This window comes from Equus przewalskii, chromosome 16 (assembly GCF_037783145.1).
Source record: "Equus przewalskii isolate Varuska chromosome 16, EquPr2, whole genome shotgun sequence".
NCBI classification, from domain to species: Eukaryota; Metazoa; Chordata; class Mammalia; order Perissodactyla; family Equidae; genus Equus; species Equus przewalskii.
In genome coordinates this window covers 68893360-68918965 of record NC_091846.1, presented here as the reverse complement: position 1 = coordinate 68918965, position 25606 = coordinate 68893360, and the positions used below count along the sequence as shown (strand labels likewise).

The 25606-nt window shown below is 41.0% G+C and overlaps 1 protein-coding gene across 10 annotated transcripts in view; it reads right to left on the bottom strand.

Moving 5' to 3' along the window:
• Positions 1 to 25606, bottom strand: part of CLYBL (citramalyl-CoA lyase) — a 229923-nt gene that overhangs the window by 38573 nt on the left and 165744 nt on the right. For all 10 annotated transcript variants that reach the window (XR_011528231.1, XM_070579169.1, XM_070579164.1 and 7 more), the window contains one exon: positions 516 to 704. Coding sequence is in view for 9 of the 10 variants with exons in the window: in XM_070579169.1 (XP_070435270.1) it covers positions 516 to 704 (189 nt within the window). In the remaining variant the exon portion in view is untranslated. The remainder of the gene's footprint in view (positions 1 to 515; positions 705 to 25606) is intronic.

Here is a 25606-nt window from a genome sequence, read left to right as displayed (position 1 = left end):
CTAGTTAAAAGCTTCCTGTTTATTCCTCTAGTTGCCCTAAGGAGTGACCTTTTCCTCTCCTTCTCTAGGTTCATTTTTTCATTTGAGGCTAATGTGCTTTTGCTGTCTATGATGATTTCAAACGAATCTGGGTGAGAGCCATTTACGTCACTGCTCTTCCAGATGGAGGCCCCGGGTGAGGGCCTGGCAGGGTGTGAGAAGCCATCAGACTCTCAGGCAAGCTAGTTCCAAGGATTGCTCTGTGAGCTCTTGACGGGGCTGTTCTGTCCAAAGCACACATCTGATAGGGAGCAGAAGCATCATTGCAAGAGCAGAGATGTTCCACAGAACACTTTGGGCAAAGATAGGCCCTCCCGTGTGGAGGATTTGGTCTCTCGGGCTCACTCATCTTTCTGAATTCCTTTTCTGCTCTGTGTATGCATTTTCAAAACCGGCAGTACCCAAATCCTTCCTTTCGGCTACTCCTCCTTAGCCAGCGCTGAATCTTTAATTAAAGTAAAGCATCGGCTACTCACCCACCGGATTTCTTCAGGACCTTCCACCTTTGGTAGCATCAGGCTGGAAGGAAGGACCCGGGATTGCAGGAGGGTCTGTAGGTCTTCTTCAGCGAAACCACTGGACGCTGAGTTGACTCTCACACACTTTTCAGTTGGGCCCAGATCAAAGTCTTCAAGAGTTTTTACTATTCTTAATCGAGCTTCATTCTGTAAGAGTTGATAAAATGTATCTCTTAAGTTTCTTTATCATTGAGAGGAAACACGATCGAACCTCTGAAACTGTTATGTGGATTCAGAGTTGGAGCACCATTATTATATCTGCACATTTCCTGTCCACCAAATAAGTGGTATTTGAAATAAGTCATACAATCTGATAGGCAATCAATTGATTTCCAGACTTCATTCAAGATGACTACAGCAGACATGAGAGCACAGTAATGCATTCTGGTAGGCTTCTAAATAGTATGTCTTGCTTGTTAGCATTACTTTCCAATTGGAAAGGTAAAATAATTAATAGGTAACATTTATTGAGCATTTACTAAGCGCTGGGCATGGTTCTAAGTCCTCTACTTGCATTTTCTCGTTTAATGAATAGAAGAAACTAGATAACATATGCATAATGGTAGTCTCATTTGTCAGCATGTTCACATTAGGGAAAAAATACAGATTTCTTTTTCTCTTTCCACAAGCTTCATGCTTTTTTACTCACTTAAAGAAAATCTTTTTTTTTGCAACTAAGTTGAATCTTGACATTCAATTAAGAAGGTGCTCACAGGAAAATGACACTCCACACTACAAAAAAGCTCCAGATTCTTCAGATGGCAGGCAATAATATCACCAAGAAATCCCTTCATGAAGTGGTAGACAAATACATTTTTTTCTTTGATTTGACAGTCTTTTCTCCAGTTAAAAAAAGCTGAAAGGTTGAAAGTCCGCTTCAGTATTTGAATTCTCCCCAGAAAAATTGTATGAAACCAAACATGTTATTTATTGGCTTTGAGTTGGGGAGATGAAGGTGGGGAAGGGGATGGGAGAGAAAGGAGAGCAGTGGGGTGGGGGGGGCGGTGGAGTGAAGAGAAATAAAGCACTGAGGGTCATTACTTCCTGCCAATTTCAGTTTCAAAAACAAATTCCTCCAACTTGCCAACAGCCCTCAACAAATTCTCATTGTCAGAATGAACACTTATCAAAAGTAGTTTCATTTGGGAAGGGTTTTTATGATACTAATAAAACTTTAAAGCTTCTCACAGTTGATGAATGTGGTTTAAAAAAAAAGTCTTCACAATATACAGCCATTTGAACAGCAATACTTATCCAGGAAAACAGCAAACCAAAACGGAGACAAAAAAGAATTATTTGAGCCAATATTGAGTCTAAGTCTAATCCACAAGACAAGACGGGACAGTAGATTTAAAGCAGACGGATGTAGGTCTATGACCCAGTGGAAGCGGGGAAGGCTTCCAACCCGAGGCTGAGTTAAACCGTGTGAGGAAACAGTAGCTTAGAGTTGTCAAGTCAGATGGAAACTGAGAACATAGGACCAGTTCAAGACAGCTCTGTGGAGTCCTGATTTACACAGCTTCGACTGCCAATAATTAAGCCAAGCTTAGACAAAAGCAAGAGAGAGCTCACCCTAGCTAAAGTGAGGGATGACGCAGCCAACAGTGGCTTGGTTCCACACCATGCTGTTGGCCATTCCACTGCTATAAAACTCAGCCACTTGTTTTACTGTGCCCTCTTGTGACATCTACCAAATATGAAAATCCTGAAGGTGAAGAGCAGAAGTTAGCTCAATATCATGGCTCTAAGGCCGTCTAAAGCTGTCGAAAGAAATGCTTCCAGCTTTCTGGCAATGTGTGTATTTAGATCAATGGCCTCAGAGAACCTAAAATGCGTTATGCTCCATGTAACCCGCACAGCTACAAACTCGGGACTGCTCCAGCCTGTAAAGATTTCAACTTCCAGGGTTTCTTTCAACAGCGGGTCGGCCTTGCAAAGGGTCTATTGGGGCAGAGTGAATGGAAAATGGAAAGGAATTAACTAGATCATTTAGGCTGAAATGCATTTTTAAAACTTGAGTTATTTGAATCATCATCTCCATTCTCTACTTTAATCTGCATGTGTGCTCAAGGACCAGAATCCCTGGCAGCAACTTCCTAAATTGTTAATGTTGGTGTCAAACAAAATCTGACCTCTAAGCTGTTTTGTTGTTTCACTTGTATTTGAAGGGGACTATTTGTTCAAAGCTCGTGTTCTAAACCTGTTTGTGATTTTTATCTAAAGTCAGATTGCCATGGTTTCAGCACATTCCGGTTTACTTAGTAAAATTCAGCTCTTGTGAAATTGGCTGCAAATGAGGTACCTAATTCCAATTTTAGGCATAATCTGATTAGTACTTTTCATGTTATAATAATGAGCAGTGAATACTCAGCATTTTATTAGACTTTTTTTTTCCTCTTTTTGGCTCAGAATTAGAACCAAGCTCTTTCCACTTCATCACTCTGTACCTTTCCAAAAAAAGATGATGGTTTTGGAGGTATATTGCCACACAAAACCCTTATTAACAGGCTGTTGCTTGTTGCAATTTACATAAACTAAGTGTGCATCCCTCTGCTATGTATCCCCAAATATCCAACAACTTCACTGAATTTACACCAACCAACAAGCATGTTGAGTTTTTTTTTCTTTTTGGTATTTTAATGGTGAAATATGTTACTGTGCTAGCAAACACACCCATGCCATCTGCTGGGTGAGAGGAAGGCAGTTTCTAAGAACAATTAAGTCTAGTTCTGGGTGTTCAGTTAGGGAGACCCACAGTCCACCCAGTTGTGAAAAGGAAGGAATTCTGTTCATTCCGTTCTCTCTCTCTCTCTTTCCCTCCCTCCTTCACTCTCTCTTACACATATGTTACTTCTTGCTACCATCTCTCTCATCTCATCACCTCCCTCCCTTTCACACTCTCCTTCTCTTTTTCTCTGGCTCCTTTTTGGCTGACCATCCTTCCAATTTCCATCTCGTTAGGGCGATTAGTAAGCAAAGTCTGGCAGACTCCATCTTCTCAGAAGGGCTATCTGGGTGATCTGTTGAGGTTATTGGGAGGTAAATGCTCCCTGGGGCAAGAAGGAAAAGGAAATGAAAGCAAAAAGAGGCGATTCACAAAAGACATTTTTTTGGGGGGGGGTCGCGGAGGGGGCGTCTAACATTCTGTAGCAAAACAGGTTGTTCAAAATGAGGTTTAGAAGGAACTGCATTCTAAATGTGTTAACACTACAGGGTGACCTTGGGGAGCACATCTCAGTGTGGGATGAACTTGTCCCCCTAAGATCTGACAACCTGGAAAAGATGGAATAATGGAATTAAGGCCTTTATCAAAAGTTACATTAGATCTTTGCAAAGACTAATTACGAGAGTGTGTTCTGCAGCACACTTGATTCCAGAGGTGGGCTCTGCAGAGGGCACAAAGAGAGTTGGCACAGATCAGAATCTTTACAGGCCTCTGTTCTAAAACGTGATGTTACCAAAGTTCCCACATTCAATCGATATTTCGTGCCATGGGCTGTTCAGTGCAGTGGACCAGTGGCTAATAAACTTGTCCTTATACATAAGCCACCGTATTATGTGACTCTGTCTGGGCCAGGAACCAAGGCGTGCTATGATTTCAGAGACCGGGTTCTTATCACCTGGGGAAGAGACACGCTCTGGTGACGTAAGAAAGAGGATAAATCAACCATCACCAAGACCTGCAGACTTCGAAATTAAAGGAGAAAATATGCGTGCAGTTGGTTCAATTGGCACCCATTAAAGCTAATAACTAATCATCCTCACAAGTTTCTAGCTCAGAATGATCAAATCTGCAAAGAAAACAACATCCGTCCACTTTTACACTCCAGTGGAAGAGGTGGTCCCTCGCGGCAGGGTGGCACAGTCTCGCCATCTGGAGAATAAATCGAGTGTGAAGTACAGTATAGTTTGGGACCAAGCTCCGTGGCGGCAGCCCAGCAGTCAGTTCATTAGTTCCAAACTTCCAGGGATTAGAGCAGCATCAATTCTACTGTCGGATAGGAAGAGACAGACAGGATACGAGATTCAAGGAGGATTGTGACAACCAGGAGGAGCCCCTTGGGCTTATTTATAAAACTACAAAGTATAAACATACCCAAATAAGTGCCTTAAACAATAGCATTATCACAGTTTCATAACATCTGAATTAACACCTTTCCCTTCTTCCACCCTGCCACTGAAAGCTTGTATGTTAATGTATAGTCCTTTTCAGAGGAAATCACAAAGACGACCCTGGATGCAACAGGAGCAATGAGAAAGCTATGCAGCCGAACCAAGATTTGGTAATTAAGAAATACGAAAGACTTTCTGGACTCCGGGGAGATGCATAACATTTGTGCTTTTTAAAAATGTACAATTAATATTTTCATCCTACAAAAGGCAAATTGGCATGCCACATACTCAAAAACACTAGCGACTTCTATCTTTTCTGAATTTGTCCATCTCATCTCGTTTCCATTTTATCTTATTCATAAAATGATGTCACAGGCATGGAGTGGAACAAATTTTGAGCAGAAAGCCTCGCTATCAGCATCTATATGAAAAAATGTTTGAAAATATTGAGATCGTTTGGTTTAAAATAAAAGATTCTGAGTGTTCCATTTAAGAATCTCCTTTTGCATAGAGTAACTTCTTTTTATGCATTTATATTAAAAAACAGAAATGCTTGTGACATAAAACAGGTCATCACTAGTAAATTATATTATAGTATAGTTCTTACAAATGTATAAAAAATTATTATAATCACAGAGACTTGCATTGTGACTGCAGTGACTGCATTGGGGAAAAGGGCAAATAAATCCTCCTTGATTATTACAGACTAGCAATGTTTCTTTAGGCAAGGTGATAGTGTTGAGTTTTCTATCCCATTGTTTTTTCTGCATGAAAAAGAAATTTTGGTTTGCTTGTTTTTGAAAAAAAGAAAATCTACAATATTGAACATACCATGAGGTAACTGGTGTAAAATTTCATTCATTGATAACAAAGGCACAGGTAACAAAAGAAAAAGTAGAAAAATTGGACTTCATGAAAATTTAAAAATTTTGTACATCAAAAGACACTATCAAGAGAGTAAAATGGCAACCCACAGAAGAGGAGAAAATACTTGCAGGTCATATATCTGATAAAGGATTAATATCCAGAATCTATACACAACTCCTAAAGCTCAACAACAAAAAAACCAAACAACGCGAGTAACAAATGGGCAAAGGACTTGAACAGACATTTCTCCAAGGAAGATATACAAATGGTCAATAAACACATGAAAAGATGCTTAACATCATTAGATCATTAGGAAAATGCAAATAAAACCTACAATGAGATACTCAGTAGGATGGCTACTATAAAAAAAATAGAAAAAAAAGTGTTGGTGAGGATGCAGAGGAATTGGAACTCTTGTGCACTGTTGGTGGGAAGGTAAAATGGTACAGCTGCTATAGAAAATGGCATGGTTCCTCAAAAAGTTAAAAATAGAACTACCATATGATCCAGCAATTCCACTTCTGGGTATATACCTAAAAGAATTGAAAGCATGGTCTCAGAGAAATTATTTGTATACTCATGTTTATAGCAGCATTATTCACAATAGCCAAAATGTGGAAGCAACCCAAGGGATCATTGACAGAAGAATGGATAAGCAAAATGTGTTATATACATATAGTGGAACATTATTCAACTTTATAAAGGATGGAAATTCTGATACATGCTACAATATGGAGGAACCTTGAAGATAGTATGATAAGTAAAGTAAGCCAGTCACAAAAAGACAAATATGTATGATTTCACTCATATGAGGTACTTAACGTAGTCAAAATCATAGAGACAGGGACCAGGGGGAGGGGAGAATGGGGAGATATTGTTTAATGGGTACAGAGTTTCAGTTTTACAAGATGAAGAGAGTTAAGGGGATGGATGGTGGTGACAGTTGCTCGGTAACGTGAATGTATTTAATACCACTAAATGGTACACTTAAAAATGGTTAAGATGGTAAATTTTATGTTATATGTATTTTGCCACAATAAAAAAGTGAAAGAAATTTTTAATTATTGATTCATCCCACAAATGATTACATTCCAGACACGCTGTTTACTCTGAAAACATCGATTTTGGTAGAGCAGTTTCTGAGGTGTTATATTATGAAAGATACATTACAACATAGGTTTATAGTAAAATGCCAAATCGGCTTTCATTCAAAGGACTAAGAAGGCTCAGGATTTGTATGGATGGGTAGCTCATAATATGTAATCGGCATTTCTGCCCCTCAGAGATTTAAAGGAAAAAGAGAAAACCCTACAAAAAACAACACTAAAATACAATAAATCCGTGAAAAGAATTTATTTTGGAGGTGTCTGAGCAATCAAAAATAGTTTTAAAAGATATCAAAACAATGTCTTTAACTTGAGTTATACAGGCCTATACTTTTGTCAAAATTCACAGAATGCACACTTAAAATTTGTGTCTTTAATTGTACATAAATTTTACCTCAAAAGAACAAAGGGATGGGTAAACAAGTATTGAACTCTAGTCAATGATATACATACAGATGGATTTAAGGGGAAGTGTACTGCTACTGTCTGCAAATTACTTTGAAATGAACTAAAAAACATAAATGAACTGATGGACGGAGGGACAGACAGATGGATGATACAGATTAAAGCAGGCAGAGTAATTTATATAATATTATAAACCAAAGTTACCTCAATTTAAAAAAAAAAGCAGGCAGAGTAAAACATTAGTGGGAGAATATAGGAGATGGGTATATGGGTATTTACTGTACAATCTTCCCACTTTTCTGATATTTGAAATTTTTATAATAAAATTTTGGAAAAGATTTAAAAAATACCTCTAAAATGTTGGTGATTTTTGGAGCTGACTGATGAGTCCATGGGGGCTCTGTGCATTATTCTCTTTACATTTGCATATTTCCACAATAAAATGTTAAAAACTAGTTAATGACTTAAACTTCATTTTACTTGTTATTTGTGGGAAATACTTTTGGGGGAGATTAGTTGTAGGCTTGTAATTTTTTTTTTTGCTAACAGCTTTAGTGAGATAAAATTCAAATGACAAACAACACACCTATTTAAAGTGTACAATTCAGTGGCTCTTAATGTATTCAGTTATGCAACCACTGCCACAATCAATTTTAGAATACTATTATCATCCCCAGAACAAACCCTATACTCTTTAGAGTCACTTCCATTTCCCCCCTACCCTTCCAGCCCTAGGTAACCACTAATCTACTTTGTGTCTCTATGGATGTGTCTATTCTGGACATTTCATATAAATGGAATCATGCAATATGTGGTCTTTTGTGACTGGTTTCTCTTACATAGTACAATGTTTCAAGGTTCATCATTTGTAGCATGTATCAGTACTTCTTTCCTTTTTTATTGCCAAATAATATTTCATTGTACGGATATACCACATTTTGTTTATCTATTATCAACTAATGTACATTTGGTTTGTTTCCACTTTTTGACTATTAGGAAAAATGCTGCTCTGAACAGCCATGCACAAGTTTTTGTGTGGACATCTGCTTTCATTTCTCTTGGGTACATACCTGGCAGAAAGTGGAATTGCTGGGTCATATGGTAACTCTACATTTAATCCTTTGAGGAACTGTCAACTATTTCCAAAGTGACTGTGTCAGTTTACATTCCCACCAGCAGTGTATGAGGGTCCTCACTGCCCCACATCCTCACGATACTTGCTGTGATCTGTCTTTTGATCACAGCCATCCTAGTGGGTGTGAAGTGGTCTTTCATTGTGCTCAGTGTGGTTTTGATTTGCATTTTCCTGATGACTACTGATGTTGAGTATCTTCTCATGTGCTTATTGGCCATCTTTATATCTTCTTTGGAGAAATGTCTATTCAAATCCTTTGCCCATTTTTAAAAGTTGTGGTAAAATACATATAAAATTTTCCACTTTAACCATTTTTAAGTGTACCATTTAATGGTCTTAATTACATTCACAATGTTGTTCAACCATCACTACTATCTATTTCCAAAACCTTTTCATCATCCCAAACAGAAACTCTGTAACCATTAAGCAATAATTCCCTATTCTCCACTACCTCTAGCCCCTGGCAACCTCTAATCTACTTTCTGTATCTATGAATTTATCTATTCTAGATATTTCACATAAGTGAAATCATACACAAAACTTCTCCTTTTGTGTCTGGCTTATTTCACTTAGCATAATAATATTTTAAGGTTCATTTATGTTGTAGCATGTATCAGAATTTCATTCCTTTTTACGGCTGATAATATTCCATTGTACGTATATACTACATTTTGTTTATTCATTCATCTGTTTATAGACATTTGGGTTGTTTATAGCTTTCGGTTATTGTGAATAATGCTTCTATGAACACTCGCATAAAGTAGCTCTTTGAGTTTTCAGTTCTTTGGGGTACACATCTAAGAATGGAATTGCTGGGTCATACAGTAATTCTATGTTTAGCTTTTTGAGGAATTGCCAAACTGTTTTCCACAGTGGTTGCATCATTTTACATTCCCACCAGCAATGTACCAGGGTTACAATTTCTCCACATCCTTCCCAAGACTTGCTATTTTCTGTTTTATTTGTTTGTTTTTGAAAATAGCCATCCTAATGGGTGTAATATGGAATCTCATTGTGGTTTTGATTTGCATTTCTCTAATGACCAATGATGTTGAGCGTCTTTTCCTGTGTGTACTGGCTATCAGTATATCTTTTTTGGAGAAATGTGTATCCTAGCCTTTGCCCATTTTTTTTTCTGCTTTTTTCTCCCCATATCCCCCCAGTACATAGTTGTATATTTTAGTTGTGGGTCCTTCTAGTTGTGGCATGTGGGACACCGCCTCAGCGTGGCCTGACGAGTGGTGCCATGTCCATGCCCAGGATCCGAACTGGTGAAACCCTGGGCCGCTGAAGTGGAGCACGCAAACTTAACCACTCAGCCACAGGGCTGGCTCCCCTTGCCCACTTTTAAAAGTTGGGTTGGGGCCTGCCTCGTGGCGTAGTGGTTAGGTTTGGCATGCTCCACTTTGGCAGCCTGGTTCAGTTCCAGGCATGGACCTACACCACTTGTCAGCCATGCTTTGGTGGTGACCCACACACAAAATAGAGGAAGATTGGCATGGATGTTAGCTTGGGGCCAATCTTCCTTACCAAAAAAAACCGTACATTTTGTTCTTGAGTTATAAGAGTTCTTAATAGATTCTGGATATTAAGCTCTTATCAGATATATGATTTGAAAATATTTTCTCCCATTCGGTAGGTTGTCATTTCACTTTCATAATGGTGTCTGGTGAAACACAAAAGTTATAATTTTGCTGAAGTCCAATTTATCTATTTTTTCTTTTGTTGTTTGTGCTTTTGTTATCATTTTGAGACCTATCCAAGGTCACAAAGCTTTATGCCTGTGTCTTCTTCTAAGAGTTTTTTAGTTTTACCTCTAAGATTTAGGCCTTTGATATATTTCAAGAATATATAGAGTCATGTGCCACATAATAACATATCAGTCAATGATAGATGGCATATATCATGTTGGTCCCATAAGATTAGTACCATATATCCTGGGTGTGTAGTACACATACTACTAGGTTTGTGTAAGTATACTATGGGATGTTCACGCAATGACGAAATTGCCTAAAGACGCATTTCTCAGAACATATCCCTATCATTAAGCAATGCATAACTGTATTTGAATACGGTGTGAGGTAGGGAGGCTTGTGATACTTTTATTTTGTGTTTTCAGTCTTTATCTTTCAATAAAATACAATGAAAATTCCCTGGGAAGAGAGAACTCAAGTGGAAAGAAGGAGCTTACTTCCTCAGCCTCCGCACTCAGCTTTTGCCTCAGCCCTTGAGCAGCGAGTGGCTGGTGTTCGGCTTTCCTGCTGCCAAAGACCTATCCATCACCTTCCCCACTCTCCTCCTCTTCTGCTTTGCCATTTCCACACCTGCTCCTGATGGATTTTCCTCAACTGTATGTGACAGGCCTTGTGTTTTTTGAGGACCTTGCCAGGCATCCCCTTGGGCCTCTGAGGGGCCTCAAATCCAAACCCGTAGGGAAACGTGGAGCTAACGCTGAGAAGATGTCCCACGTGAGCATAGCTGCTTATGCTTTTATATTTCTTAACTTTATCATTTAGGAGTGTGGCTTTGAGGTGCATCTTGCACATAACTTTTTAAAAAGAGAAATTATTTACCTACTAATGGCTTTTGTCGCCTTTCTCAATACTGATAATCACCATGCTCAGATTGATCTGTGGAGCTCTGGAACATGCAACTTCATGGCTCCTCCCACTCATCATTTTCTTTGTTCTCATTCATTGCTTGTTCTCACAGCCTCAGAGGGGCAATGTTATAATTTCTGTTTTCTAGCAGGGCAGCAGAGGCACAAGGACCCATGAGATTTGTTTCAGGCAGGACAATCTGTGAGGGGAGGAATGGGGTGCCTTGGTACCTTCTCTCCTGAGGGGCCACTAGCCATGTGTGGATGAGGGGAAGGATCCAGAGGAAAACTGAACAATGCCATCACTCATTAGGGTTCTATGCACTGAAGGCCAAATATCCAGATACTTGAAAACATTTAGATAACTGATAGGATTTGTCCTTTTCCTTACGATTGTTTGTGATTCTGAAGAGAAAACTTTCTAAAACCATCCTCAGATTCTGCCTGATCTCCCTGGTCTGGTGCATTTAAATTTTTAACCAGTAGGAGAGGGATCAAGCAAATGCTATCCATTATGCCAGGTGCTGGGGACAGGTGTGTGGCAATAGGGAAAGATACATAAATCATTTCCTCTGCAACTCCAGGAACTTATCAACAAGTTGTGGCAATGAAAGGCCCATAGAATGAGAAGTGAAATAAAGTTCAGGTCAGTGGAACAGACTATAGGATGTAAGGCTTAGAGGCAGAAGGGAGCACTTCAGGCTGAGATGGGGGTGGGGGAGGTGAGGATTTCAATAGGTGCAGAGGAGGGGGTACCAAACAGCAGAGAGCCAGGAAAGGGCAGAGGCAGGAACTGTGAGTGAATAAAAAGGCAGATGGTCAGTACATATGAGGTCAGATAGGGAAGGTGCTGGAGCCAGGAGATGGACAGAAAGGGGAGATTCCAATGTGGGCAGGCGTGAGCCCGTGATTTAGGAACACAAGGGCTGAAGCCCTGTTCCATTAGGCGACGAAAGGGTGATGGGGGTGGTGGGACGAGAATTGCAGTTCAGTTGAGAAAGTACCTTCCGTAGGGGAAGGTGCCAGGTGCCCGGGCTTGGCCTAGAGGAAGGCCTATCCCCCACAGTCCCTCCATGCCAAATGGAGAAGGTCCCTGCTTGAGCCTGCCCTGCGCTTGGGCAACTTCTCCATCTCTGGAGCGTGAAGTCCCTGCTTTGCCTTTATCACGAGAGGGCCTCTCTTTCCCAACGCTTCTCAGTTTTGTCTTTGGAATGGGTGTTCCTACCTGGGTCTCTGATCTGCGTGATTCACAGTACAGAGCATCGAAAGTGAAATGGAAAATACCTGTGGAGTGGGCACGCTGGCCCACCTGCCGCCCGTGCGCCTTCTAACTGGTCTTCCTACACCCTGGCCCTCTGAGGACCGAGAAGGTGGCTTCCTCCCCACCTGGGGCAAAGCAGAGCCCCAGGCAAAGCTGCCCTCTCCCTCTCAACTCTGCTATATTTGTGTTTCGAGACTTCTCTGGGTTAGAGGAGGAATTAACTGTTTTGGTTTAAAAGCCCTCCTGCTGGGTTTCCGTCTGCATGGGAGAATAAAAGAAAACAAGCAGAAGGGAACAGGGTCGTCTCTGCACCTACCGTTCTACATCATAAGGATGAAAGCGCTGCCATTTGCCACATTGCCCCGGATTACCCACGCAGGACAGGGTCCGCGGGGCTTTCAGTCTTTTTTAACGATAAATCATGAATGATTGGTTCATAATTCAATGAGGCAGCCTTGCCATGGTTCCAGATACGCGTTGGATAGCCGTGTCACCTGTCTTGGCCACAGCAGCTTTACTGTGATGCTTTTGGCTTTTGACTTCCTTTGGTTCTCAAGTCGACTTGAGATACATTGCTAGGAACTCGTCCAAATTGTCCCCTTGAGGTAAATATCAAGAACCAATTTTTTGAAAAGCAAAGGCTTCTTCCCTTCTATGGAGGAAAACATTTGTTTGCCTACCCCTTTCCAAATTCTGAAGGCAAGTCGGCTGCTTCTCCCCGAGGCTGCACTCAGGTAGGTATGAAGGAGCTGTGCTGCCCCCACGGTGCTGCTGAGGAGGCCTGTCTGAGTGCCAGCTGCTTCAACAACACTTCTCCAAGGTGCTGACACAAAGAATCTTGTCTCTGTAAGTGGGAGGTTAGAAAAGCTTACAGAAAGAGGCAGAAACGTCTAATGATAAGGCACACACAGCCTTGCAATTAAACAAATCAAGCTAACCCAATTTCAGCTGGCTGCAGGCTCAAGGCCTTGACTTCTCCTTCTGGGGAGGAAGCTGCACCCCGAGTGGCCGAGCAGCACCCCCAAAGATGATTCTCGAGATTCCGCAGCGTTAATTAGTCTTCCTGGCAGCCCCTAGTGAAGAAATCAGGTAACCAAATGAATCAGCTCTGCGATGGCAGAAATGGGTGCAAAGAAATAGACTTGTCATATATCAAACTGGATCATTATTCTCACAAACTACTTTTAAGGGAAGTGAGGCTGTAAAATTCAAGGGAATTAAAAAACTCTCCACACAATATTACCAGTTGGTTCCACCTTTGTATATTTTGGTTTCTGTGCTCAAATCTACACTTGCACTTTATTTTACAGTAGCTAATCATTTATTGTTCATGTTTCTGTTGTTTTCATTGTCTTCCTTCCTAATTATTTCCCAAAGAAAGTGGTAATCAAAAAAGATGATTTTTTTTTTCTTTTAAGTGGAAAATTTATAGGTATTTTAAAGGGCAGAAGTTTTCCACTCTATTCTTTATCTACTTTATTTTATTCCAAAATCAACAAGGAAAAGAAAAAGCTAATGTGGAAAACTGAAGGATGGAGGATGATGATGGCAATCAAAACATCTGATTTTTTAGAAAGGCAGATTCTGCCCTTTGAGAATTATGGTTTGGTTATAGCAAAGGGCGCTTCTCGAGGACCAAGCCCCGGGGAGGAGGTTTCTCTCGGCAGTCAGCTGCAGCATGCGGTCCTCTGAAAACAGAGACTGTGGAGAAAGTGATAGAGCCCAGTGTCATCTTACCTAGCTCTCAAACACCACATCTTCTATAATTAAATGTTTTCCTCGATGAAATGCTATTACACAAGGCGATGGCTGGCACTGCACTGATTTTCATTGCGTTTTACACCTTTTCCTCCTGCCAGCTCTTCACGTTGACTTTCTCGGCGGATTCCTTCTTTCACTGCTGCCAGGCAGGCTCACTGCAGAACCACTTGGGTTTTCTTCCCTCTTTTTGCACCCAGTAAATTTTCATAAAGCATTTAACGTGAGAACAAGCAGGTTAATTTACCATGCTACTGAGCCAGGCTCTCGGAAGACTTCCTGCACCACTGCCATGTTTTGGCATCAGAGTCAGAGGCCGCGGTCCCAGTGGCGAGGATGCTTGCCAGAGCCTTCTCTGTGGAGATACCAGCTGTGATGTAGCATAACAGATTGTGTGGACGCTCAACGGCTTCTGTAACCCATGCGTCAGAACCAAATTGTATCCTTCATCCAAGATGAAGATGAAAGTCTCACGGGCTGGAAGTTCTGCCAGGACAGGCCTCTGGATATAAAGGATGCAGGAAAATCATCCCACTTTGCAACACACACCTGCTTTCAGGAACCAGTATCACTACCTTGCTAAACTCCTTGTCACAACACAATGCTGTTTTCCTTTAAAAATAGATAGGCAATGAGAACCCAAGATTTTTTTTTAATATATAAAGAGGATATGCAAAAAAATGAAATTCTAAGGAAATTTAAAAACTCACCAAATCCAGCCTCTGATATATACCTAGTCAGTTGCCTGAACCATGCATGAAGCCTTGGCTGACAGTGACTTTGAACGCTGATGCTCTAGGTGTCAGCCCCTCGTGGCAAGGAGGAAGGTACTTGAGGGGGACTTTCCGGGAAGAAGGGAAGTTTTGTGGCTGGCACTGTGTAGATCCCAGAGAGGAGAAGGGCAAGCATCCCACAGGTGGCAAGCTTAGGGAGCCTCGAGTAAGGAAGGGCAGGCCCAAAGCAGAGGCACAGGTCACCCCTCAGGGAGAGTGGCTAAAGTCACACGGAAGGTGATTTTAGGACACGCTTAGCAAACACAACTGCTGGAATTACCAGCGTTTTTGTCCAGACCACTGCCGTGGGGCAATTTAATGCTTAGTGATGTACGGTTAGTTAACGGAGAGGACCAATGGCGTCTCAATGCTGAGTAATATGGCTGTGGAATGAAGTCTATGTGCTCACACATTCAAAACTGTCTGATGATGATGTAAATGTATACACAGTTCAAAGGGCTTGCATCTCATTTGCCCTCACAGCAGTCCTGAGGTGTAGACAGGGCAGGTTTTATTATCCACATTTACCTGAAGAACATGGAGGTTATAAGACTTATCTAGAGATTGCACGGCTAGTCAGCAGTCGTGGTGGGCAGAACTCACACGTAGGGCTCCCAATCTTGTCCTCTGCCTGCAGAACCTCTCTTGCATCTCATAGCGTCTGTGAGTTACCCAGTAGCTTATGATAAACTATTTTGTTTTCTGCTCAGACTCAGTAGAGTAGACCCTGTGGTTGCCTACCAGGAGCCCCGACCAACAGGGGGATCGTCTCACACATGCATTACGTCACCTGTCTTTTTTACCCAATGAGAGAGGGGGTACATCTTTGTGTAGGGGATGATGTACATAATCATTTGTAATGACTGTAGAGTATTCTGTTGCTCAGATACGCCATAATTTATCTAATCAATTCTCTAATGATTAAGGTTTTAAGTCTTCCTCAATTTTTTGCCCTTCATCCATTCATTTTATTCAACAGATATTTGCTGAATGCTCTTTATGTGCCAGGTGCTATTTTAGATAACGTAGATAATAGCTCCCTGCCCACATGGAACTTACATTCCGGATAGGAAAACAACTAATAAACAAGTAAACCAATAAGCAGTGGCAGGCTGTCAAAAGATCTACGAAGAGAACAGAATTTAGTAATGAGATGGGAGTGATGGGCGGGGCATTGCTCGAGATCAGGTAGCAAAACAGCTTCTTTGAGGCTGTGACATTTGCCCTGATACCTAAAAGATTACACAAACAGAAGGCTGAAATGGATATCCCTGGACATGCATCTTAGAGCACTTGTCTGAATATTCCCTTAGGATAAATCCTCGAAGTGCAAATGCTAGGTCAAATTCCATGGTTCTTTAGGCTCCAAAGGAATGAGCATGAAATCCCAACTCTCACAGCCTCCCTCTAAACCAGCTCTGGATCCAGCAAGTCTGGGTTCCGACTGTGCCACTGATGGGCCCTTTAAGAGCCTGGGCAGTCTCCTAACCTCACTCAGTGTCCTCATCTGAAAAAGGGGACAATAAAAGTGCCTGACCCAGGGATTGGTGAGGATTGAAAATGGTGTAACATAAGCAGTTAATAAATGTTAGGTTAAAAAAAAAATACATGCTCATTTTAACGTGTACAGTAAAATTGCTTTTTAAAAAAGGGCTGTACAAATTTAAACTCCCATTTCCTGGGGCCCATTCACTTGGGGTTGGTTCTGAGCTCATACTAGCTTGACTTGTTTTCAGTAATCCAGTGTCCTCACACCAGGACTCTAACCACGTGAGGACAGGGAGTATATCTGGTAGCTCTTGTGTCCCCAGGGCCTGATTGGAAGGAAAACACAAAGGGCTGGCCTCCTAGCCCTGAGGAGAGTCCTGGAAGGAGCCAATCCACTCACAGATAATGGGAGCTAGCCTGTCCACTGAATCTTAGACCTTTCATTTTGTGTGAAATCAGATCTGAAATCTCTAAAGAGTCTACTTTCCTGCAGGGGCCGTGGGCTTCGGGTTGCTGGATTCTTCAGGAGGGCAGGTAGGTCTAGTGTGCTCACCATTACTTGGTAAAAAAACACAAATAGCAACCTGCGGAATGTTTTTGTTCCAACTTAGAAACCCCAAACCCGGCATCTTGAATCAGTGCCTTGGCAGGAATGGAAGGCCACAGGTTGCAGATGGCAAATGACTTATTGGAATCCGAAAGGGTCGATACTGCTGGTACAAAATGTGAGCACGTTCCATTTCTTCCTTTGTCCATCTGCTGCTGTCATGGTCTGGGAGTGAAGATGATTTTAAAGATTTAAATTTGGACTGCGTGTAAGCTGATTTCTCAAGCCATATTTAATATGTTTTGGCAACAAACACAACTTTGGTGCAGTTTGACTATAAAGGCAGTAGGGAACAAGAGATTTTCTATGTTTATTCAGGTTGTATGCATATGTAACCTTTTTGAAGGGAGGTGGTTGTGATTAAGGTAGTGAGTCATATACAGTGACTTAATTATTATTATTTTATTTTTAAAGAAAGGAGAGCTAGGGGTAAGGAAGAGAACAGAAAGGGTGGACTGCAGGGAAAAAGCGTTCCAGAACGTCTCCTGGTTTCCCTGATCATCTTAGGCTTGTTAGTCTTATCTCCATAACCAGAGAGAAGAGACAAACTCACTGAGGTTGGACCACGATTTGAATTCCTTGGAGTTCCTAGCGTAGGATGGGGCACCAAGTAGCTGCCCTACCTGGGAACTAAATGCTGTTATGATTAACTAGAGTCTGATGGAAAACCTGGTCTCTCTCTCTCTCTCTCTCTCTGTCTCTCACACACACACACACACACCATGTTCTCTCTTACACACATACACACGGAAGCATTGTTTTCTCCATATCTGTCAGGTTCTTGAAGCAAGAGCAGGTGCTCCACCCTTAGGAATGGTGGATTCTTTCTTATATTTTGTAAACATGATCAGCACTTAGGTGCTGCAGTAAGAATCACAGAGAACTAGAGTCTCAGAGTTGGGAGGGGTCTTTGAAATTACCCCCAAGAAGTTCTGTCCAGGGCAGGACCCCCTTCCATCCACTTGGCAGGTGACTATCCTGCTTCTGTGTAAACATTGCCACTGGGCAACCTTTCAAATATCTGAGGATGGTTATTATGTTTCCTAAATCTGTCTTCCAACACGCCTAGTTCTAACAATTGTCTCTCTCAAAGCCTATGATACAGATTCAACATCCTCTCACTTTTGAGTTCCCCTTGTCTGGACATACCCAGATTTGGCGATGCTCTTTCTCAACTCAAAACAGGGCACCCACCGCCTTTATCTGGATGTTATGCCCAGCCTGCAAAGGAATTACATTTGGCTGGCCAGCAACACAGTTGAAGGGTGGTAAAAAGTTTTGGTTGATTGCGATGTCGGACTAACTCTTTATCTACTCAACGTGCTTAACAAGATGGCTTTCATTGTAGTCTTCTTAAATCCAGGCATTCTTAGTATCAATTTTTCAAAAGAGTTTTAAGATGTTAAATGTTTAATAACTTATAGTAACATGGGAAGATTACTATGTTTCATAAAAGTCAGTCTTAGCCTTCTTCCAAGCTAAACAACAGTCTGTGTATTCAGAATTATTCTTTTGGCAACTCATTTGTATCTGCCGTGGAAAATATGCCACAAGTGGTGGCAGTCCTGAGATAAAAATTTGAGGTGTTTGGGGCCTCAGTTTCTAAACCTGCAAGATGAGCTCTGAGTGTCTTTCTGGCTTTAACATTCAACATTCTCTGTATAATCCTACCCTGGCCAATTGTCTCCAGAGAACCCCTCCTTCCAATAGTAGAAATACACACCTTTATTACTTCATTTTGGGTAGAAATGATAATATACTGCTGACCTTATATTTCAGCCTAGTATGTATTTTATGGTAGAAAAGTGCAAAATATATACTGTTTTGAGCATTGTTTAGTTTTAAATATAAAAGCTTTCAATCTTTGCCATTTTAGATGGAATGATAAGTTTTTAAAAAGTTAAAAGTTTAAAAAGTTAAAAAAAGTTAAAAGCTATGCTGAATTTATTATTTACCTTTATACCTACATCTAAGATATAATTATTTTTGCATAATCAAAGAACAGATAATGCCTACCACTTTTAAAATGTATTAAAGAAGTTTTAATGGATATAAAAACACTGGGATTTTGAGAACTTAAAATGAGTTGATAGGAGGAGGGCAAATTAGAAATATCAAGTAAAAAAATTTGTAATCTTTAAGATCCATTTCTCATTTGTAGTTGAGGAGCAATATGATGAAGCTTTTTCAGTATTAGCAATGTATTTCTTTGCTCTTCTTGATATCTGGCTTCCTTGAGTTGATTGGCTTGGGTGGGGCTTAGACACGTATTTTTCAAGGCTCCCCTGGTGATTCTGATGGACAGTCAGGGTTGAGCATCCTCCCCTGAAGGCACACGCATAAAAGCAGCCCCCGGGGCCAGGTGAAGAAAGGCCTACATGGGAAAGGAACCCAGCAGCCCCTTAGAATTTGCCAGAAATCTTCAAATAGTGTTTTAATTATCACATACATCGTTGTAAGTTAGCTCCGTTTTACTATGGGATATTTCTATTTGTGACACTATTGGAAAATATTATTGCTGAAATAATCTGGAATCATGATATTTTTTGTTATTAGCTATTGATTGATATCCTGATCCTTATTCTTCTGTTCCTACCTGTGCACTGAACGGAGGAGTCACATGAGAGTTGAGCAGAAAGAGAATCATAAGCGCTGAAGTGGGAGACCATTGAGACCAGCCCCCTCACTTTACAAGCAAATTAATGACCACAGAATGAGATAATCCCCTCATCGTCACCATCTTGGAAGACTTTATTTTTAATGGCATTTTTTTCTTATTATAAAATGAATATATGCCCTTTATATGAAGAAAATTAAGTATAGAAAAGTACAAAAATATATTTTAACAGATACCTGTAACCCATCGAACCATCACACCGTGACATCATCATTTAGAGCACTGGGGTTAAGCCATTCAATACATCACCTAGGGCCACCACTCCTAAGCCCCACCTGCCTGCTTCCTTCCTCCTCTTAATCAGTAGTCGCTTAACACTGATTGAGTCCATTCTTCACATGCCTCCATTTGGCTCAGGACTATTTTTTCCTTACCTAACTTCCTACTTTATTGCACTATAGCTCCTGGAATGTTCCAAATTCTCATATCAACAACTATTCCCTGGAACACTGTCCACTCTGCTGTAACTGATGCTTTTTGGCTTTGCCCTTCTGACTCTGTCTGTCTCCCTCAAGGGGAGGAAAGGCCACGCTCCCTGTTTGCAGGGCCAGAAATAGAGAGAGGCATCCCCTTCATCCCACTGCTGATTCTTCGTCTCTGTCCCCCAACACCCTTGTCCAACACTGCCCCCACTGAAGTCCATGCCATCCAGTATGTCACCCTTTCAAATCCTCACCATGCTCATCAATGGAAGCTTCTTCATAGCCCTCCAAGGGAAATTTGTCTCATGATCCTGGGTGTTCTCCAACATCCACCTTGCTGACGTGTCACACTTTGTTCCCATGTTTCTACAAATTATCTGATCCCTAAATTCTCAAGCCCTGAAGCCACCCTCTCTGATGACAGCTCCTGAGCTGCCCCCTTGTTCTTGTCGTCCAGTTGGCCTTTGCACATCTTCCAAGTCCCGCTGCCCCTTCTCAGGTTTTCTTTCCGTCTACCACCAAACTTGGACTTCATGGTTAACTATTCCAACCGATACTCTCATAAGCACCCTCAATTCTTTTTCCCCTTTAATTCTCTTTTACTCTTCCCTAGGTCTGGGGTTTGGTTTGCTAGTGAAAAAATACATTCATATTCACTCATTTGTTCAACTACTCAAATATGTTATAGGCACTGTACTAGGTCCTGGGGATATAAAAATGTACCTTTCTTATAGGTGAACTTTGAGGACTTTATGCTAAGTGAAATACTGTTCGATCCCACTTATTTGAGCTACCTAGAGTAGCCAAATTCATAGAGACAGAAAGTAGAATGGTGGTTGCCAGGGGTTGTGGGGAGGGGGATGGAGAGTTGCTTAATGGGTATAGTTCAGTTTTGCAAGATGAAAACGTTCTGGAGATTGGTTGTATAACAATGTGAATATACTTAATACTACTGAAATATACACTTAGAAATGGTTAAGATGGTAAATTTTATGTGTTGTTTTTACCACAATTAAAAATAATATTTAAAAATGCACCTTTCTTGCAACCAACAGAAATGAAAAATTGTTAATGCAGGGTGATGTAAGTGTACCAGGGCAGATGTCACATGGTGGTTGCACAGGGGTGTGGCAGAGACTGCTAACGACCCCAGCATCCATTCTCTTCTCTTTCTTTGAGTTTTAGCAGGGCACATGGTCTACGTCTTAAAGCCTGCATGTCCCAGCCCCATTCCAGCTAGGATGTGAATGGAACAGAAGTAGTGGGAACAACGTTTAATCTCCTAAAAGGAAGCCACTCGCCTACCACTCTCTTCTCCCATCTCACATGCTGGAGTTCAAATGTGGTATGGAGCCAGCTTCAGCCACCCAGATAAGGGTGTCATTGCAACAAGGGGTTGTCAGAGCAACAAGGTAGAAGCAAGTTGGGTGTCTGGATGACCTCAAGGAGGAGCACTGCCTACCCGCCCAGACCACCCACCTGCCTCTGTGCCGTTAGGTGAGAGAGAAATAAACTTCATTTGTTTTGAGCCACTGTAGCATTGGGTCTTTTTGTTGTGGCAGCTGAACCTGCACACTACAGAAAAGGAGAGAATAATCAACTGCACATGGAAGATGGGGGTGTTGGTGAGAGCAGAGTATGCAGCAGGGGCAAGAAGACTGTCTGAGAAGATAAGGATAGGCTCTGCTCCAAAGTCCTGCTTTCCAGCCTCTGAGCCGCGGGCACTGACTCGCAATGCTTTTACTGGTGCTGGGTAATTCCTTTTCTCATTCCTCTGTGTGTTTTTTGGGAGTTGGGAGGCGTGTTCCAACAAGGGAGGAAGGAGACCCAGGAGAAACAACAGGTGGAATTTTGGCGGGGGGGGGGGTGTAGATGATTAGTTTGGTTTTAGATATGTTTGTTTAGGGCCTCAATAAATAATACCTCTTAACTATCAAAGTTCCTGAACCAGTTGAACAATAAAACAAAAGAACTAGCAAGGGGAGAATTAGAACATCTCCTTTACTTCTGATAAAAGCTAGATTGAGGGCACATTTTAGTGAAACAGCCATACTGGCTATCTAATACCGAACCTGGAGTTGGACTGACCATTATGTAGCTATGGCAGTAGCTCAAAGATTCTAATAGAACGTAACATTCAGCACTTATTTCTTTCTTCTGTCCATTTAAATGATAAGAACTGGTGGAGTAAAGAAATATAACCTATTTAATGAAGTAATACATGACAATATTTCAAGATCTGTTAAACTTTTCCATTAACATATAATGATTAAATAATGCATTCTTTCATTTTTTTATTTCCCTCCCACCCTCCCTTTCTTCCTTTTTTTTGCTTTACCAGATTTGATGTGATGTATCCCATATTCAGTTGGCCTCCATTGGTGGTCAAATGGAACCATTACGGGCATTTTTGCTCCCACTCTATAAAACTACCTGAAACCAAAATCTATTATGAAATCCATGCTCCTAATTCTGATTGTGGCCAGTAGGAAATGGCCAGTTTGCCCTGTCCACTTAGGGGATGAGTTCTTGAGCTCCCATGGAAGATAACTTCAGGACTAGAGAAGTCTGCCTGACAATAAACTTTCTTTCCAGGGTATTTCTCAGATTTGATATAAATCTGAACACACTGGCTCACACCCAATCTAAGTCACTCCTTACTACTATCTACTGAAATGACCTGTCTGTACGTTGATTTCTTCTACCTGGCTAGCATGTTGTAGGTATTTAATTAATGTTTATTGAATTGCATTGAATTGAGTAATAAGAAAAAGAAGTAGAAGTAAGGTAACAGTGGCGTCTAAAGTGGAGATCATCTTTGGTATGGAAAGAGAAACTACGGGTACAACCCAGGGATTGGCACCATGGAAACAGGAAAATGTCAGGGAGATCCAAGACCAGTACAAGGTAAATGCTTTCCTAGTTTTCCTAACGGATGTCAACCATCAGAGCAAAGCTGCTCTGATACTGAAATTGGATGGTGAAAAACAAACAAGCATACAATGTGCTGTTATTTAAAAATCACTTATTTGGAAATAAATAAATCCAGTATAGTCACAAACACTGTAAGCTTTCACCCTCAATTGTGAGCTAGTAAACTGGTTAACATCATATTCTAAGTGAAGAATAAAGACTATGTTGGAAAACAGTTATTACAAGATGTATTGAGACAGAGCTCTGAGAACAGGCCAACAAATTCTGCCCAAAAGACCAGACAGTCGAGTGTTTGATAAATGTATAATAAAACAGCAGAATTTTATTGATACTATTACTCTATGAAGGGGAAATACCCTAAAACAGAGACGTAAATGAAGAGTATGGATGTGGTGCAGAAATGAAGTTACCAAAACAAAGCCAAGGATGGAGGAATATCAAAATGAAGCCTTTTTCTCCGATAGTGGGCTGTTTCCTTCTACAAAAAAACTTAAGAAAATGGTGGTTCGTTCAAAAGGTGGAATTTATAGACAACTGCTATGTGAATAAAAAATGTTTATTTCATAGGAGATCTAATATTCTGATTTAATAATGTTATTAATATGTTTTAAGTCAGCATCCTTTGATTTTTATTATTAGTAAGACCAACCATGATGTTAACAGGAAAAGAGATACTGAAGTTCTCAATTAATGATGGCCATCCTTTGAAATAAACTCATCTGAAGTGTATCAGTCTCCAAAGGCTGCCACAACCAATCCTCACAAACGTGGCTGCTTAAACAACAGAGATTCATTCTCTCACAGCTCTGAAGACCAGAAATTTGAAATCAGGATGTCGATAGGGCTGTGCTCCCTCCTAGGGAGTCCTTGCTCGCCTCTCCCAGCTTCTGCTGGCTGTCAGCATTCCTTGTGGCTGCATCACTCTAATCTCTGCCTCTGTCCACAGGTGGATTCTCTGTGTGTCTTTTATAAGGACACGCCATTGGACTTAGGACCTACCCAGATAATCCAGGATGATCTCATCTTGACAACCTAACTACATCTGTGAAGACCCTTTTTCTAAATAAGCTTGCATCTACAGGTTCTGGGGCATAGGATGTGGACATATCTTCTAAGAAGTATCATTCAATCCACTACAGGAATTGAATTATATTATTGTAATCATTCCATGCCTTAAAATGCTTGCAACACAAGAATATCTTCAGATGGGTGAATACCAAAATGCTTTCAGTTCTTAGAGTCAGAAATCAACAAGCATTGGGCTGTGGTAGCTAAAAACCATAGGTTAGCTAAAAGATCACGATAAAATACAATTATTTTATTAAATTATGGTTAATAACAAATGAAACTTGACTTGACTAACAGATTTTCCATCACAAATATTGTTACGCGCGAAAATATTGCCTATGTTGTTTTTCACACAACTGCATTTACTAGAACTGCCAAGAGGACTGTATATATGATTTTAAACCTAAATTGATTTTTTCTCACTCTTGAAAGGAGTATTTCTTTGAGAAAACAGTTCTTACAGATTTGTTTTCAACCAGCTAAAAATCTTTTATATAGTACCCTAAACTACTGCCCTATTTGTACTGTTTTGATTTGTATGTATGTGTTGAGACAGTGACTTTTTGAATAAAAATAAACGTACAAAAAAAATGAACATGAACAGTGGAATGAATGGTTCCTTAAAAGAGCTACTAGAAAATCTTATGTTAATAAAGGTGAATTCTCCCTTTTCCATTCTTCCCTCACCTCCTCACCCCCATTCTGGGGAACAGTGCCTGGACTATTTGAGGTTTTTGCCAAGGTCTCTAGGGGTGTCACTGTATCCCAGAAGACAGGGCTTGGGACTGTCATAGAGTCACAGGGAAGTGGAGTTGGACAGAACTTAGAGGTGACTTGGGGCAACCCTAACCTCACACGTGACTCCCCCTTGCAACATTCCACACCCGAGGGGTACCCATAACCGCTTGAATGCTCCCAAATCCAGATTTTTTTTCTTGGCTAGCTCTAAATACTCTATAGTAAACTGTAGTGCTGTCTGGAGCCATGTTCAGCCTCTCTATTCATTCTGTGAATCAGTACCTGTTCTTTCCCTTTTTGCTGCTCACCTCCACTGAAAGAGCACCTTTTTAGGGAAAGAGGAAAATGGTAGTTCTGAATCACTGTCTTTAGGCCATGTGCTTGGAGTAGTTCTTTCCACCAAGAATGCTGGCTGATCCATTCAGGCCTAGTAGGTATCTTTCATCATCCAGAGAATGCATTTCTAGATGGTTGGCTAAGGTTTGGAATCATAAAATCATACGACTGTAGGACAGAAGAAAGCTCAGTAATTATCTAGTCACTTTAGAAACAAGGAGATAAAACTCCCAAACAGATCAACAAATTATTGAAGGTCATTCAATGTGATGGAGGCAGAGCCAGGACCAGAACTCAAGTCTCCTGATGCCTACTATACACTTTTCACTGTATCACACATGATACAAAATGTGATGCAAAGCTTACTCCTACATGAATTGCTCTTGAGATGATGGCCTTACTGGTGCCACCCAATGAGATAATCAATCTTTTATGGACTGAATTTTGCACCTCCATAAAATTCCTATGTTGAAGCCCTAACCCCCAATGTGATGATATTTGCAGGTGAAGCCGTTAGAAGTAATTAGGTCATAAGGGTAGAGTCCTTGAATGGGATGAGTGCCCTTGTGAAAAGAGACACAGAGATGATCTTTCTCTCCACCATGCAAGGGCACAGCAAGAAGGCAGCTATCAGGGGCCGGCCCCCGTGGCCTGTTGGTTAAGTTTGGCATGCTCTGCTTCAGCAGCCTGGGTTTGGATCTACACCACTTATTGGTGGCCATGCTGTGGTGGTGACCCACATACAAAATAGAGGAAGATTGG